This window comes from Juglans microcarpa x Juglans regia, chromosome 4S, assembly GCF_004785595.1.
Source record: "Juglans microcarpa x Juglans regia isolate MS1-56 chromosome 4S, Jm3101_v1.0, whole genome shotgun sequence".
In the NCBI taxonomy this organism is placed as follows: domain Eukaryota; kingdom Viridiplantae; phylum Streptophyta; class Magnoliopsida; order Fagales; family Juglandaceae; genus Juglans; species Juglans microcarpa x Juglans regia.
In genome coordinates, this window is record NC_054601.1 from 6891935 (window position 1) to 6909024 (window position 17090).

General features: G+C 39.5%; 3 protein-coding genes across 5 annotated transcripts; 2 read left to right on the forward strand and 1 right to left on the reverse strand.

Annotated features, from left to right (window-relative positions):
• Nucleotides 1-685: 685 nt before the first annotated feature.
• LOC121263047 (thaumatin-like protein 1) lies at nt 686-2960 on the forward strand. 3 transcript variants are annotated; one of them, XM_041165827.1, is made up of 4 exons: nt 688-1105; nt 1191-1866; nt 2246-2455; nt 2490-2960. In XM_041165827.1, the coding sequence occupies exons 1-3, from the start codon at nt 1039-1041 to the stop codon at nt 2442-2444; spliced, it is 942 nt and encodes a 313-aa protein (XP_041021761.1). In that variant the 5' UTR covers nt 688-1038; the 3' UTR covers nt 2445-2455; nt 2490-2960. The 3 variants fall into 3 exon arrangements, with proteins under 3 accessions (XP_041021762.1, XP_041021761.1, XP_041021760.1); XM_041165826.1 differs by having other exon boundaries at nt 2246-2960; XM_041165828.1 differs by lacking the exons at nt 2246-2455; nt 2490-2960 and having other exon boundaries at nt 686-1105; nt 1191-1870.
• A 322-nt stretch (nt 2961-3282) lies between these two features.
• On the forward strand, nt 3283-4206 carry LOC121262766. The gene has a single exon (XM_041165359.1). It carries the CDS (start codon nt 3283-3285, stop codon nt 4204-4206), a length of 924 nt encoding a protein of 307 aa, XP_041021293.1.
• A 6172-nt stretch (nt 4207-10378) lies between these two features.
• LOC121262836 (endoplasmin homolog) lies at nt 10379-16315 on the reverse strand. The gene is made up of 15 exons (XM_041165471.1): nt 16154-16315; nt 15830-15947; nt 15585-15738; nt 15420-15500; nt 15158-15269; nt 14922-15048; nt 14686-14824; nt 13550-13667; nt 13114-13319; nt 12810-13025; nt 12538-12703; nt 12096-12237; nt 11831-11981; nt 11308-11712; nt 10379-10914 (listed from the first exon to the last, which is right to left on the reverse strand). Exons 1-15 carry the CDS (start codon nt 16218-16220, stop codon nt 10639-10641), a joined length of 2478 nt encoding a protein of 825 aa, XP_041021405.1. The 5' UTR covers nt 16221-16315; the 3' UTR covers nt 10379-10638.
• Nucleotides 16316-17090: the final 775 nt, after the last annotated feature.

The following is a 17090-nucleotide window of genomic DNA, read 5'->3' on the forward strand; positions in this document are numbered from 1 at the left end:
CTAGATCAAAAGTCAAAAGAATTTTTTCATATATATCTCTTTGATTTGGTTTGATCATTATCATGTCCCCTAAACTCACTTGCTGGATATTCATTATCTCTTTGTAATAATATATTGAGAAATGCTTGCCTCAAAGTTGACAGTATTGTGCACATATCAATAAATAAATATTATATATGTATAAATATATATTTAGAAAAAAAAAATCTATTTATTATTTAATTTATGAATACACTCAATATACTAGTATTAATGTGACAGGCTCTTACCTGATCAGCTATTAATTAGATCAGTTTCACCATCCAATTTAGTAGAAACTAGAAATTAGCATGCAGATCCCCACAGACAGTAGTATTTATGGTATCGTATAAGTGGGAATGGATAAAAGTAGTTGTACAAGAAATTTCCTCTGATCTAAAGAAATGGGGCCTCCATACCATAATGATCTCCTGTTTTTTTATACTCATCCAATCTGAAAGTTTTTTATTTCTTCCATACACATTGATGCTCCGTCTTGATCTCTTTTTACTGTCATCTAATGATCTATATATTTCATATTTAACTCTCTCTCTCTCTCTCTCTCTCTCTCTCTCTCAATTGGAGTGTTTGACCATCGTCCTTATGGAACAGTAGATTTTGATCCAGCTTTCACGTACATATTATATATATATATAGAGAGAGAGAGAGAGAGAGAGAAGTACAGACTTGCGTATACTAATCTCTTTAATTCCCGTCATCAGAAATCTTCCTACCATTTCCATTTCTGCCATTAAAAAACAGTAAAAGCATTTCCTCATGAATACTTTCATGGTTTAAAAATCCCATCTTTTTCTTCATATATTCCTCTTCCCTCACAATCACTGGTATGCATCATCTATCCTATATTTAATCCCTCCCTACAATACCCATCATCTCTATCATCGTCATCTTCTTGTTGTTGTCAGCAGGCAATGCAGCTTTTCTTTCCTATGAGAAAGTTCTAATTGCCACCATTAACCCCATATTCTTCATCTGTATCGTATTAATTGTATCTCCGAAATGGATCCCATTGTGTCCTACACTTCTCTTTACATCAGTCTCGTAGTTTTGTTTGCATTTTGCAGAGGTAATGATTTCTCAAAGGTTCCCCATAATGGTCGCATATAAATCTTGTTTCTTTCACCTAATTAAATGGTCTTTTATGCTACCAGGTATATCGGCGGCTTCATTAACGATAATAAACAGGTGTGAATACACGGTATGGCCCGGGATTCTATCCAATGCCGGTAGCGCCGTATTAGATAGCACTGGATTCGAGCTCCAGCAAGGCAAGTCTCGCTCCTTCCAAGCCCCGCCGAATTGGTCCGGAAGATTCTGGGGCAGAACCGGTTGTACATTTGACCCCAACAACGGTCAAGGGAGCTGCGTCACTGGTGACTGTGGCTCCAACCAGGTCGAGTGCAACGGGGCAGGAGCGACCCCACCGGCAACACTCGCGGAGTTCACGATCGGGTCGGGCGCCACGCAGGACTTCTACGACGTGAGCCTGGTCGATGGGTACAACGTGCCCATGATCGTCGACACTAGTGGCGGGTCGGGCACGTGCTTGTCAACCGGGTGCGTAACCGACTTGAACCGACGATGCCCGAAAGAGCTGCTGGTCGGGGACGGGGCGGCGTGCAAGAGTGCATGCGAGGCGTTTGGGAGCCCCGAGTACTGCTGCAGCGGCGCGTATGGTTCACCGGCTACTTGTAAGCCATCGATTTACTCGGAGATGTTTAAAGCCGCGTGTCCGAGATCGTATAGCTACGCTTACGACGATGCCACGAGTACATTTACGTGTACAGGAGCAGATTATACGATAACATTCTGCCCTTCGGGAACAAGGTAAGGATGGTATTCCCACCTTTCTCCTTTTTATTTATTTATTTATGGAAAATGTTTGCAGATTCCACAATAATAAATTTATAAATTAATATAATTTAATATGTTTTTTAAAATTATAAAATGTATTAAAAAATTTACAATATAAAATGTTTCTTGTATAAATTGATGTAAATGTTTAATATTATGGCTTTTTTAAAATTGGATGATTTAGACCTGTAGAGAGTCTTATTTACAGGCCGTATTGCTATACAATTCTATGAAAAAATTGATATCATTTAGTGTATTTATTTATATTTACAGGCCGTATTGCTATACAATTCTTTCCATAATTGGAATTTTCTAACCCTTTTTTTTTTTTTTTTTTTTGCCTATTGATCAGTCAAAAATCCGCAAGAGATGCATCTCCAACAACAAATAGCTCCGGAACAGAGTCGCAGGATGTGGTGCCAAACGAAGACAACAGTCCCTCATGGCTTCCAAACTTCTTCTCTGGAGACTCATCCAAGACCCTTTCTCCTTCTGCTTCAGTGATTGCTTCCCTGGCTTCGTTTCTCTCTCTCTTTTTGCTGCATTCTTAGTCTCTCTCTCTCTCTCTCTCTCTCTCTCTCTCTCTCTCTCTTTCTGTGATTGCAAAGCCCAATTTTTTGCGCCACCTGTGTAGATAATTCTCAGTACTTAAACTTCGAGTCAAACTGTTCCCTCTTACCTTGCGAGGAATTTGTGATTAAGAAGTATTATTCAACATCAAATGATATTGTATTAAATGATTGGCAGATAAATTAAAGATAACAAATACTTATTTAATTATTTGATACTATATCAAGAGATAATGAAAAGATAGTATTCAAAAAAAATGACGAATAGTATTTTTATTTGTTAATTTATACCACAAGATACAAAGAAATCGCTTTTTTCTTTTTTTTTTTTGTTTTAATAATGGAGCCGACATACATTTGCTAGAAAAGAAGTGTTTGCTTGACTTTAAATCTACATATGTTGATTGGTGATCAACAACTAAAGTAGGCCAACTTTGCTGCAATTGCAAGCTTACTGATTGTATATTATTAGTTTGGAAGGCAATGGTGGTATCTATTGGAAATGGGGCATGTAATCATTCATTACAAGATCCATTCTATGTTTGCAACACTAGTTCTTGGGAATCATGAAGCTTCTGAATATAATCCATTTCGCTAATTAATAAATGAACCGACCCAAGAAGGGGAAAATAATGCAAATGAATAATACTCCATATGAAGCGGAAGGGAACACTTGGGAGAGTACTCAAAATCTTGTATCAATTGTCCTCTCTCGCCCACTATGAGTAGAGGTTTTCTTTCTCGCCCACTGCGAGTAAAGGTCGTTTTCTTCTCTTTTCACGCGTTTTGTTTTATCTATTGTTTGTGGTTTGTGGGGCTAATGGCGGAGGATTTGGAAGGTCTGTATGGAAGGTTGTCCTTAACGGAATCTGAGGAAGAAGTGGTTTTCGTCGATGAAGAGGTGGTTCGCGATACTGTTCGTCGGGGCGAAAGGTGTTTGATAATTCAGTTCCTGACTCTGAAACACTATAATAAGGAAGCTTTGAAGCAGATGCTGCGAAGAATTTGGCGTCCTGCGAAGATGATGCATATTCAAAACCTAGATTCAAATTTCCTGATTGCAGAGTTTGATGATGTTAAAGATAAGGAGAGAGTGGTCAGGGATGGCCTATGGACGTTTGATAAACAGTTGGCTTTAGTCAAAGATTTTGATGGTGCTCAACAAACGCAAATGTTGCATCTCACTGAGGCGTCATTCTGGGTGCGAGTTCACGATCTGCCTCTGATGGCCCGCAATGAGACTGTGGGTAAATTGATTGGAAATGCGCTAGGTATTGTAGAGGAAATTGACCTACTGGAAGGGGAACTTGCTTGGGGTGAATATTTGCGGATTCAGGTTTGTATGGATATTACAAAGCCTCTGTTAAGGGGCAAAAAATTTTGTGTTGGTGCTCATGTGCCTTATTGGGTAAGATTCTCTTATGAGAGATTACCTGATTTTTGCTACGTGTGTGGGAGAATTGGTCATGCTCAGCAAGACTGTGATCAGAGGGAAAGCAATGACTCGCATCAGGGTCCTCTTCCTTATGGTCAATGGTTGCATGGACTAGGTCGTGGAGGAAAAATCTCTGAGGGTTCAGGGCATCCTCAACCATCTGCGGTGAAGGGGGTGCCGGACCCTGGTTCCCGTAAAACATGCACTGTTGCGGAAGCCGTTATTGAAACGACAATGTTGAAACCCTTGGGTGCTGATTTTTTGGAAATTCCAAACCCACCCATTAAGGCGATAAATTTAACTGAGTGAAGTATCTGGGAGTCGGATGCGGTTATTGTTGCGAATTGTTTGAGTTTTACAGGTGGCGTGGCGAGTGGGGAGCGTAGTATTGGTTCAGAGATGGTAGTGGAATCGTTGGCAGGGGTGAATGAAGATTGTGTGGGCCGGGCTACGGCAAGATTTCCCAAGGTGAGTGTAGGCCTTGGTAAACATCTAAGTCAGGATGCTAGTTCCGTGGGCTGTGCGAGCTTTGATAATATGGTTATGGGCACTGCCAAGGAAGGCTTTCAGAGTGAGTTGGGGCCTTCTAAGAAGTCTAGTAGGGCACTTGGAAAGTGGAAACGGAAGACTCAGGATTTCACTCATCCAGTCCCTGTATGTTCTATTTTAACGAAAGGTAGAAATGTGAATAGGAAGGTTTCCTTATCTCCTTCTTTGGAGATTGCGTCTTTAGAGGGGAAGAGGCAGAAGGGTGGGGCTCTCTCGCAGGATGAAGGCGACCAGCTCCATGAGGTTCGAATTGAAGTATCGGCAGAGGCTGGAGTCCAACCCTGCCGTCAGCCATGAAAATTCTGTGTTGGAATTCCCGTGGGCTTGGGAACCCATAGGGAATTCGAGCTTTACGTGATCTGATCACGAAAGAAGATCCCAGTTTGGTCTTTCTTCAGGAGACTAAGCTAAAGGTGCGAGCTATGGAACGTTGTAAGTTTCGATTGCACTTCACTCACTGTTTTACGGTTGATTGTGTGGGTAGAAGCGGGGGTTTATCCTTATTGTGGAAAGGAGATTCTTGTGTTCGTATTCAATCTTTTTCCTTGAATCACATTGATGCTATGATCAAAGATGGGGATAGGTCCGAATGGAGATTTACAGGAATTTATGGAAATCCTTACGTGGCTAATAGATTTCTGACTTGGAATCTAATTAGACGGCTAAGTTCTGGGATGGATGGTCCTTGGCTTGTAGGGGTGATTTTAATGAGTTATTGCATTTCAATGAAAAGAGGGGGAGGTAGACCACGCTCAGAGACCCAAATGGAGGCATTTAAGAATGTCATTCTCGACTGTTCTTTGCGTGATTTGGGGTTTAGAGGTCCAAATTTTATGTGGTGTAATGGTAGAGAGGGTACTCGAGCCATTTCTGAACGTTTGGACAGGTTCTTAGGGAACAATCAATTATGTGCTTTGTTTCCTCAATTTGGGGTTATGCATGGCATGGCAGCTTATTCAGACCACCTTCCTGTGTGGTTCGAATCTGAAGAGGTAGATGATAGAAAAAGGGTAACCAAACTGTTTCGGTTTGAAGCTATGTGGGTGGGTGAGGAAAAATGCTCTCAGATTATTGACCGAGTATGGAATCATGGTGGGAACCGGAGGAGAATGGAGGAAGTGATGAGGTTAATGAAGAGGTGTGGGGAGCAGCTTTCTGAGTGGAATAAACAGTCGTTTGGGAATGTTTTCAAAAATTTGGATTTGGCAAAGAGGAATTTGCAGCAAGCTCAAGATAGAGATTCATTACAACCAGACGGTATGGGGGTGAATAATGCTAGAAAACAAGTTCAGTTATGGCTTGAGAGGGAGGAAGTCATGTGGAAGCAAAGATCTCGGGTCCAATGGCTTCAAGAAGGTAATCAAAATACTCGATTTTTTCATTCTCAAGCAAATGGCAGGCGAAAGAGGAACTTTATCAAAGGTTTGAAGGATGCAAGGGGTGTTGTTAGGGAAGGTTATCTGAGGGATAGATTAATTGTGGATTTCTTTTCTAAGCTCTTCACTTCTACACCATAGAGGCATCAAGAGGAAGTTTTGGCATGTGTGCATCAAAGGGTGACACCAGAGATGAATTCAGATCTGTCAAAGCCGTACCATGCAGATGAAGTAAAAGCTGCCCTCCAGCAGATGCATCCTTCTAAAGCACCAGGCCTTGATGGTATGTCCCCCATTTTTTTCAAAAAATATTGGTCTATTGTGGGTAGTTCTGTGATTGCTGTTGTGTTGCACACTTTGAATTCTGGTCACTTTCCTAGAAACCTTAACCATACTTTTATCAGCCTCATTCCAAAGAAAAAAACTTGCGATTTAGTTTCTGATTTTCGCCCAATCAGTCTTTGTAATGTGGTTTATAAGTTGGTCTCAATCTTCATCTTCCTGCGATTATATCAGAATCTCAATGTGCATTTGTGAAGGGTAGGCTAATTTCGGATAATGTGTTTGTTGCTTACGAGTTGGTTAATTATCTAAGGCACAAGAGGTATGACAAAAAGGGTTATATGTCTCTTAAATTGGATATGAGTAAGGCCTACGACTGGGTGGAGTGGAGTGGAGTGGAGTTTCTTAGAAAAAATAATGATCAAACTAGGATTTGATTATGGTTTTGGGCAGCTGGTTATGAAATGTGTGACAACTGTGTCTTTTTCTATTTTGATTAATGGAGAGCCTCATGGCCCTATTAACCCTACTAGGGGGCTTAGGCAAGGGGATCCGCTTTCCCCTTACCTTTTCCTTTTATGTACTGAGGGCCTCACTGCGTTGTTAATGGATGCTGAGAGTAAACAATTAGTCAGGAGAATAAAGGTTTGTCGGGGTGCTCCTATTGTAAGCCACTTGTCGTTTGCTGATGATAGTATAATTTTCTGTAAAGCTGATGTGCAAACTACCAAACATATTCAAGGGGTGCTTGACAAATATGAGGCAGCGTCGAGACAAAAAGTTAATAAGGAAAAAACTGATGTGGTTTTTTCAAAAAATGTGGATGAGGGGCAACAGCGCGAGTTGCTGAATTTGTGGGGTGTTAGGTCTTTCCAACAATATGATAAATATTTGGGGCTGCCTAACTTGGTTGGGAGGTCAAAATCTCTTGCTTTTGCTGATATTAAAAGGAGAGTTTGGAATAAACTACAAAGCTAGAAGAAGAATTTGTTATCACAAGGAGGTAGAAAAGTCCTTATTAAGACTGTAGCTTTATCGATCCCTACTTATGCTATGCCGTGCTTTCAGCTACCTTTGGGTTTATGTCGGGAATTGGAAGGAATGATGTCTCGGTTTTGATGGGGACAGAAGGGCAACGAACAGAAACTGCATTGGTTAAGCTTGAGGCATTTAGGTGTTCCAAAATTCAGAGGGGGGATGGGGTTTAAAAGTTTACACACTTTTAATATGGCTCTCTTGGCTAAACAAGGTTGGCGACTTTTACATAATGAGGGGTCCTTACTGCAAAGGCTTTATAAAGCTAAATATTTTCCCAGGAGTACTTTCTTTCAAGCAAAGTTGGGTTTGCATCCTTCTTACGCATGGAGGGGGATTTTTGCAGCTAAGAAATGGTTATTAGAGGAATGTAGATGGCGGGTTGGGTCTGGAGCATCTATTTCTATTTGGAAGGATTATTGGGTTCCAGTTCATAAATACTTAAGAAGGTGTGCTGAGAATGGGTTTTCGGCTTCTCAAGAGGAGGCAACTGTGGATAGCCTTATCTGTCCGGAAACAAGAAATTGGAGGTTTGAAATTGTTAGAGCTCTCTTTGATCCAATGGTAGCTGAAGAAATCTTGAAGATTAGATTGTCTTTTATGTCTTGTAGTGATAAATGGATATGGTCCGAGGAAGTAAGTGGTTGTTTTACTGTGAAAAGTACTTATAGGTTATTTCAAACTTTGAGGACGAGGGAGATAGGTGAATCATCCAGCTGGGTGCAAGATCGGCATATGTGGAAAAAATTATGGAAGATGAATGTACCAAGGAAGATTAAAGTTTTTGCATGGTGAGCTTGTAGGAATATTTTGCCTACACTCAAAAATATGAAGTATCGAAAAATTGAAGTGGAAGGGGGTTGCTATTTCTGTGGAGAGAAGGATGAAGATGTTACTCATGCACTGTTGTTCTATCCTCAGTTAAGTGAGATGTGGAGGCGGTTTGGTCCAATAGGTTTCAAGTTTCAACATGAAAAAAGCTTGATGGATAATGTGAAAGGTGTATTAAATTCTAGAAGTGAAGCAGATTTTACCCTCATGTTTGTTCTATGTTGGGGCATGTGGTTTCGACGAAATAAGTTGAAGATGGAAAGTGAGCTTATCACCCCCTTTGCAGCAGCTAATATGGCTCTTTCTTTGTACAAATCCTTTTCAATTTTAAAGGGTTCAAATGATGTAGATGGGAAGAAACTGTGCAAGTGGATACCACCTCCTTCTGATTTCCTGAAGCTCAATGTTGATGGGGCGGTCTTTCCAGAGTACAAAAAGACTGGGATTGGAATGGTTCTATGTGATAGTACGGGCAAATTGGTGATTGCTGCAACTGTTGCTGAACCTGCAGTGAATGAACCATCTACCATTGAGTTACTTGCTATTCTGAGGGGTCTACAAATGTGCCTCCCACTAGGTATCCCAAAATTAATTGTTGAGTCTGATTGTTTGTTGATTGTGGAAGAGTTGAAAGATGTTCAGGAGTCTCTTTCTTCTAATGGTAATTTAAGTTAGGAGGTCAAGAATCTAATGTGCCTTTTCCAGGAAGTGATTATTGAACATGTATATCGGGAAGGTAATGGTGTGGCTCATTGTTTAGCTAAGTACGCATGGAATGTATTGGATGTTCAGATGTGGTGGGGTGCTATCCCTGCGTTTGCTGATCAGGCCTTGTCGTTTGATCATGCTGTCATGTAAGTTTGTTTTGTGTTTGTGAAATGAAGCTGTTACCTTTTATCAAAAAAACAAAAAAAAAAAAAAAATCTTGTATCAATTAATTATCAGAAAGTGAATGATATTATATAATAGAAAAATGATGCTCATCAGCCAGTTTAATAAATCTACATCCACAAGTTAGGTGGCAAACTGGGTACACTAAAAAGTGAACCGGTTATGCACCTCAGTCCCTCCCGAAGCAGCAAATCATGATTTCTCCCTTCCCCTTTCTTCTGTGCTCCCCCTCCCTTTTGAAATTCAAATCAGCAGCTCCCCCTCCTTTTTCCCCTCCCAGTGCTTCATCCCATATCCCTCTTCCTTCTTTCGCTCTTCTCTGTGACCAATTTTCATCACTCCATAAACTGAGTTTTTCTGTGTGTTTCATTTGAGAAATGGAATTTCACCAAATGGAATTCCCTTCACTAATAACCAGATATTTCAGACCACAAAACAAAGCCTACCAAAATGCCAAGGAAGAAACCAAAAAAAAAGAGAGAGAGAAAAAAGAGAGAGAGAGAGAGAGAGCTTGCAAATCAAAATGCCCGAAAATTGAACAGACGTCGAAATTCCCGATCTACCACTCCACAACACAACACAAGCGCAAATGCATAACAAAAATACTCTTTGCACAAGAAAAACAAACGAAAACAGAGAGAGAGAGAGAGAGAGAGAGAGAGAGAGAGAGAGAGAGAGAGAGAGAGAGAGGTATTGCATTGGGAGGGAGGAGCTGGCCAGAGGGAATGGCAGTTAATCGATTAGTGACAGCGACGCAGCACTGGGCAGAGGGAGGGGCGACGACAATGCGGTATGCTGGGTAGAGGAAGGGCGACGCGGGGATGAAAATTGAATGGGTTGAAATTCAAATGAAATTATTGGTATTTTTACGTCTGGTGTGGGATGTATAATGAACAAGGGCTGATGTCTAGTACCACTCTATATAATAACTAGACTTAGGTGTCGTTTGGATTCGAAGATAGTTGTGAATAGTAGTGAGATGAGTTGTGAATAGTAGTGAGATGAGTTGTGAATAGTAATGAGATTTATGAGTTAAAGTTGATGAATAGTAATGAATAATAGTGAGATGAGTTGAAATAAATTGCGAATACAAACCTCTCCTTAAACCAATTTATCTTTGAGCCAACTTTTTCAAAGAGAGAATACAATAATAGTAGAGGCTAGACCTAAAAAACCAAACACCTAGAATCGTGAAAATTAAGCGCTTACAAAGGGAGTGTAGAGTGTCGGTATTCATTTTATTTGATTATTTGTTATTCTTTTGATGGGCACAAATAACAAGTAAAAACTACTTCATGTACCAAATTGAGCTGAACTTCTCGCCCAGCATAAGGTAAATATAACGAACGGGCTTAGGATTGGATAACTAGACTATCTGCTAGACAGCTAGAGATAGACATCACGAACAAGATAGTGGAGCATCTTTTCCCAAACTTTTAAAAGGAAAAATCTTGTTTTCCGCAAATAATTGCCGAAGAAATCAGGAGATCACAGATGAAGATAAAATGTATAAACAGTTTTTGCAAGGCACGCATCATAATTTATAAACTCATTAAGTAACTGGGTGGGTGGTAGAGAGCAAAATTCAGGGCGGTAACAATTACAGTTCCATCTATTGATCTAACGTTTCCTCTTAGTGAGCTTCTACCAACGTAAACAAAATGCGAGTAGTACCTTTCAAGTCACCTTAACCGCAGTGAAAAACCCCAAAAAAAAAAAAAAAAATTTAAAAAAAAACGAAAAGAAAACAAGTGATGTTGTCTTATCTTCAAGCAATCTACAACTCATCCTTGTCAAAAGAAGGCTCTGAATCTGCATCATCCTTCACAGCTTCAGCCTTGGGTGTAGCTGCGGCTTCTTTCGAATCAGTTTCAGTCTCAACTTCTTCGGCATCATCTTCCTCCTCAACTGCTGCATCAGGACTGATGTTTAGGCTAGACTTCACCGAGCTGTAGATACGAGATGCAAAATCCTTGGGGTCACTCAGCGTGAAGCCGCTCTCCATGAGTGCAGTCTGGTAGATAAGATATGCTGTTTGCTTCACGCTCTCATCCTGGGCGGGCAAACAAAGCATGTTTTTAACAGAAATTAGCACAAATTGCATGCCGGATTAAACACATTGAATGGCATACCGTACTTATGCAGTGCACAAAACATATTGGAAAATGCTATATACTACAACCTTGTCCCACTCATAATCCTATTCCTTGAATTTTTCATCATTTTAAAAATCAAGAATTGAACCAATGGGCGTCCAGGAATGCAGCCACATCAGCAATGAAATAAGTGAAATGCATAGCATAACTAATCATGTTATTTGCAAGGGATTCCATATCCTCCAATCACTTCTTACAGGGATTGCTGCATGTGATGCACTAATTATCTTTCTAAACCAGAAAGTTGCTGAGATTTTCTTGTCGAGAATGGGAAAAGTTCTAAAATGTACCTCAGGGTTCGTCACCACTCTCTCCTGGAGCTCCTTAATAATTGGGTGCCTTGGGTTGATCTCGAGTACCCTCTTTCCACGCATATATGCTTGCTTGTTAGCATCGGATAAAGTCTGCGACTGCATGATCCTCTCCATGTTTGCACTCCATCCATACTTTGATGTCACAACCACACATGGTGTGTCAGCCAAACGGTTGGATATCTTCACATCATCAACATTATCACTGGCAAGAGCACCCTTCCACCATTTAGTGAGTTCCTTGAACGATTCTTTGAGTTCTTTGTCTTTAGAGTCTTTCCCAAGTTTCAGACCCTCTTTGGACACATTCTGGAATTTTTTGTCTTCATAATCCATAAGGTATTGCATCAGGTATTCATCGACAGGATCGGTAAAGAAAATGACCTGCAGCAATATGAGCAAAACAAAGATGTTTACCAGCGTCAAGATCAGGGGAATGAAACACAACATCAAGGAATGGAGACTTTTCCATTCAAAGAATGGAGAATTTTTGAAATAGTACCTCATAATTTTTCTTCTTAAGCCGTTCAAGGAATGGAGACTTTTCCAATTGTTCCTTGTTGGTTCCTGTTATGTAGAAGATATCCTTCTGCCCCGATCTCATTCTTGAGATATACTGGTCTAGAGAAGTCAATTTGCCATCTGATTTGGTACTGTAAGAGAGTTCAAAGACCAAAAAGTCCCTCAGATCCCCAGAAAGATGGATTACATTCAAAAGGCAGCAACACTAAAATGACATACTATTAAAAAAAATAAAAAATAAATACCTCTCAAATCTGAGAAGTTTTGCCAATCGATTCCTGTTAGCTGCATCTTCAACAATACCAAGTTTAATGGACTTGCCAAACTCATTCCAGAATTTGGTGTATTGACCCTTCTTCTCATTGTCATCACCAGATTTGTCAACTTCTGCTCATCCATCAAGATTCAATACCAACCAAACAGCAAATCAAGTGAAAATCAGCAACACTTCCAGATCGTTTAATAATTAGCAAGAACAAAACCAAACGTTGCGGATCAAAAAGCAGAAATTAGCATGTTGTTCTCTTTTATAACGTACTAAAAGTGTATGTCAGGGTTGCCAATAACAAAACAGGAACAGAATGGTCACTTATCCAACCGTTAAGCATGACACAAATCTCTAAGTTGATTGTCTGAAACAACAGATGAAACTGTTTACCAAAACTCAGAAGAAGCAACTGCATTCACCTTTCTTTTCTTTGTCATTGGATTCATCTGGATCCTCATCAGCAATTTTACGGATCATATCAAGAGCCTTGCGGATGAGCTTCTTCTTGATTGTTTTCAAACTGCTATGTTGTTGAAGCATTTCACGTGATACGTTGAGTGGCAAAGTGTCAGAATCAACAAGACCCTGCTCAAAATGAAAACGTACTTGAGCAGAAATTATAGAAACCACATTTCTTCACCATTTCATTGACATAAGCCTTCTTTCAGCAATCAATAATACTCTGATTTACCATTAAAAAGTTCAAATACTTCGGCAAAAGCTCATCAAATTCATCTGAGATGAAAACCCGCCTAACGTACAACTTCAAGTTAGATTTTTTGGCATTGTAATAACTCTCGTATAGATCATGAGGCGCCTTGGGTGGCACGAACAAAACTGCCTTGAACTCAACGTCACCCTCAGCTGTAAAGTGACTCCATGCTAAAGGTTTCTCATCACCAAAGTCCTGTCGAGTGCAGAAAGTACAACTAATAAAGAGAACTAAAACAAGAAGTTACTCAGTCATCCAAAAAGTTATCAAATATGCAAATTACCTTTGAGAGAGAATGGTAAAATTTGGCGTATTCATCATCTGTCACCTCCTTCGGGTTCCGCAGCCATATAGCTTTAACATCATTCAGAAGCTCCCACTCTGAAGTTGTTTCCTTAACCGTTTTCTTCTTTGGTTTCTTTTCAGCATCTTCATCATCACCTTTCTCAGAATCCTCATCTTCCCCTTCCTCAGAAGAAGTGCTTTCGGCTGTTCAGAGCAATTGAGCAAAGAGAATCAGAGTTCGTAACAAGAAAAGATGCAAACATTAGTGCATAAGATGAATTTTGGCTACCCACAAAAGTCTTAGAATACATTAATAAACCAATACATATTAAATACATACATACATGACAAAAAAATATATATTTTGATATGTATGTATATACACACATAACTAGGGAGTAAATATAAACATTTCAGGCATTTGAATTGCATACATGATTCCTCTTCATCGCTAGATTCATCTTCATCAGCTGGAACCTCTACATCAACCTCCTTGGTTGACCAGATAAAGATGGGGAAGTTGATAAATTCAGAATATTTCTTCACCAATTCCTGCAAAAAAAGAACAACCGTGCATTATTAATATCTTAACTTCAGTCAAATAATAAACCAAAACTGGATACCGACAGAAACATTAATATATCCCTTGTAATATAATCTAACAAGAAAATGATTGCAATTGACATAATTCAAGAAAATAAATATCCAACCTTTAGTAAGCAACCAAAGCATAAAAAAAATATCATCAGAAGACTTGATTACAAAAAAGCACAAACAGCAATTGTTCGGAACAAGACAGGACAGCTGGAACGGATAAGCATGATAAAATCCAAGAATTATCACGCAACAAAATGCATAGTGAAAATGCCACACAAGAAACTAGATACTGAATTATTGTAGAGTATATCAATTTCCAAGGTTAACACAGCACACTGGAATGTTTAATTATGTCGAGGAAAGGGTAAATTTAAAGCCTATAATAAAGAGCTTTACACCAAATTAGAAAATGGATGAGAATGTTTCGGCTGACACTCCTCTTGGTTCAAAGTATCTGATGGTTTTCCAGATATTAAGAGCTTCTGACTATAAAGGAATTAGCAATGATTGATATGGCAAAGGCATCAACAACACATTGTCGGTGAAAAAGTTATAAGAGCAGGACAGAGTAATATTGTTGATGACTGAAAGAAAGTTTAAGTGCCAGCAACCAGTCGACGATGATCTCAAAAATCCAATAGGATTAAGAAAGGACCAACTAACCACTGCTTTCTATAGATGCCAAAACCAATTACAACAAACGGGACAAGGAAGTATCAAACAGTAATAGCAACATAAAACTGTAACACTAACCAGCAGCATATTAGAAAGTTTACAGGAACATGGCAGATCAAACCTATCATACTAAGGAGGGGCAAAAGCAAAATAAATCTCCAACTACATGAGATGATAGTCAAGTAAGTGCTTACCCTCTAGCCATAATGCATGTTTTCATGTTTAATACAAGCATCACATGTAACAACTAAAGAGGCAACAAAATTGTTCAAGGTCAAATATGTTCAATAATACGCACTTTTAGTTTGCTCTCCTCCAAATACTCCCCAGCTTCATCTCTGAGGTGCAATCTAATCTCAGTTCCACGTCCTAGTGGTTCATTCCAGGTATCCTCAGATACGGCAAATGCCCCATCAGCCTTCGATTCCCACACATACCTGAACGGAGGGTAAATTATATGATGAACAGTTATGTCGATTCAACAGTCGGAGAAACAGATTCAATTAAGCGTCATATTGAAGCAACAAGTCTTACTGTTTGTCATCATTATGTTTGCTAATGACTTCAACATAGTCCGCAACAAGATACACAGAGTAGAAACCAACGCCAAACTGTCCAATGAGATTGAAATCCCCACTTGCCTGCATTTTCTCCACAAACGCTGTGCAGGAAAAAAAAAAAGATCCAGATAGTCAAAACCCAACTGTTCTCGATAACAAAACTTTGGGTGTAAAGTATTAAGTACTTCGAATTTAGCGTGACATAGATACCTGAAGTTCCAGACTTTGCTATGGTACCCAAGTTCTTGATTAAATCCTCCTTTGTCATTCCAATACCTCTGTCACGAATTGAAAGGATTTTCTTCTCCTTGTCCAATTTAATCTGCATTATATAAGTTCATACTTCCATATTCAGCATTGGATGCAGTGAATATAACGGAAGAATTTATGCTTTCTTATTCCTCTCTTTAGCGAAAAAAAATTCTAAATTTCACTCTCGTGTGTGAAAATTGCAACGTATCGTCATTCTGACCTGGATCTCAAGCTTCGCGTCATCACCTTCACCCAAAATCTCTTTGTCCGTGAGAGAAAGGAACCTGATCTTGTCCAGTGCCTGAAATATACAAGTAAATAAATTTTCATTATCAAAATTAAATCCTACTAATAATCAGAGAATATCGTTAAAACACAGGCTTACATCAGAAGCGTTGGAGATCAACTCCCTGAGGAAAATGTCCTTGTTGCTATAGAGGGAGTTAATAATAATATCCATAAGCCGAGACACCTCGGCCTGGAACTGAAACTTCTCCGCGCTGTTGCGCAGAGATCTACTGGAGATTGACTCCGACTCCCTGCAATCGAAGTTAATTTTTAAGTTTCAGCATTCTAAGTGCCATATGCATGTGCTGTGGGACTGAGAGTATAATTAAGAAATTCACAAACCTCTTGACAACATCAGAATCGGTAGACAGGCCATTAGGTACGGCACCGATCTTCTCCTCCACCTTCGGAGGATCTACAAGCTCTTCCAAAGCATCTGCATTAGCGTGTAGCTTCCGACCTACATAAACAAATCCAACCAAGTAAACGGCGCAGTTTAGCAGGGGAGAGCACCAGTAACAAGATCAGAAATTCAAGATCCAGAAATTTCAAAGTATGCGTAAACAGAAAACGCCGAGATCCGATAAGCAGCACTTTCGTTTCCTGTGAATAGCTTTCCGAAAGAAAGCTTAGTGGGCGAAAACAATGAAATGTAGCCTACCGTACCTTGATCTGGAAGGACAAAGAGGAGGCAGAGAACGAGCAGAGCTGAAGGGATCGTCCACTTCCTCATCGTACTCTAGGACTTCTAGTATTCCTTCAGGAAAATCAAACAATCCGTCTAGGTTAGCCAAGGCCCAAGGCTTCTTGGGACTTCGGGTTTCTGCGAACGTATATATAGCTCTGTTAATGAACCGGAGACCGTGGTTTTCACGGGACCTTGACCCTCCTACTGGTTTAGGAGGTAAAGGTGCCTTGGATTGGTTCCATTTTGCCATCGTGGATCGTCGAGCGGCTCAAGATTTGTAATACGAAACGTGTCGTGATTTGATTGGGTAACGTTTGTTTTCTTGACGTGGAGAAATCGAGTGTGGAGGAGTGACCCACTAGGAGACTTGAACGAAGTAAGTCTACTTGACCCGTCCGAATAACTTCGATCTGCCACCGTGGATGATCTAACGACTACATTTTGTTCCCCTCGTTTTTGTGGAAACATGGCAGGGCTTTATTGGTCTCTGCTCTCACCATGACGTGGAGAAGTCGAGCGTTCTAGATAATTCTACGGGGCTTGTTTGGCTACCTTCGATTTTGTAGCGTTGTCCATGTCCTAGATTAGAATTGACTTCGACTAGGAACATCCTCCCAATTCCTAATTCCTGTTTTTTTTTTTTTTTTAAATATATATATATGGTTTATCTTAAATCTTATTATCCTTATTTTATGTTTGAAAATAAATGTACAATCAAAATTACACAACATAAATAAAAAAAATTATAAAACAAAGAAAATAAAATAGAAAAAAGGTTAAAAAATTTTAAAACACAGTAAATTAAAAAAATGATAAATTATTTCTTTTAGAAAATAACAAAAGAGTTTAAAAAAGTATTAATAAACAATGGAAATTAAAACAGAAGTACAAAAATTTTAAAATAACGTTAGAAAA

Excerpts from the sequence above, each read along its gene's own strand:
- LOC121263047 (XM_041165826.1), top strand. The coding sequence starts at position 1,039 with ATGGATCCCATTGTGTCCTACACTTCTCTTTACATCAGTCTCGTAGTT. Across the intron at positions 1,106-1,190 it reads TTTGTTTGCATTTTGCAGAG|GTATATCGGCGGCTTCATTA; the intron begins GTAATGATTTCT and ends TTATGCTACCAG. Across the intron at positions 1,867-2,245 it reads TTCTGCCCTTCGGGAACAAG|TCAAAAATCCGCAAGAGATG; the intron begins GTAAGGATGGTA and ends CCTATTGATCAG.
- LOC121262766 (XM_041165359.1), top strand. The coding sequence starts at position 3,283 with ATGGCGGAGGATTTGGAAGGTCTGTATGGAAGGTTGTCCTTAACGGAA.
- LOC121262836 (XM_041165471.1), bottom strand. The coding sequence starts at position 16,220 with ATGAGGAAGTGGACGATCCCTTCAGCTCTGCTCGTTCTCTGCCTCCTC. Across the intron at positions 15,501-15,584 it reads TGATCTCCAACGCTTCTGAT|GCACTGGACAAGATCAGGTT; the intron begins GTAAGCCTGTGT and ends TGTATATTTCAG. Across the intron at positions 13,026-13,113 it reads TTTACCATTCTCTCTCAAAG|GACTTTGGTGATGAGAAACC; the intron begins GTAATTTGCATA and ends TGCACTCGACAG.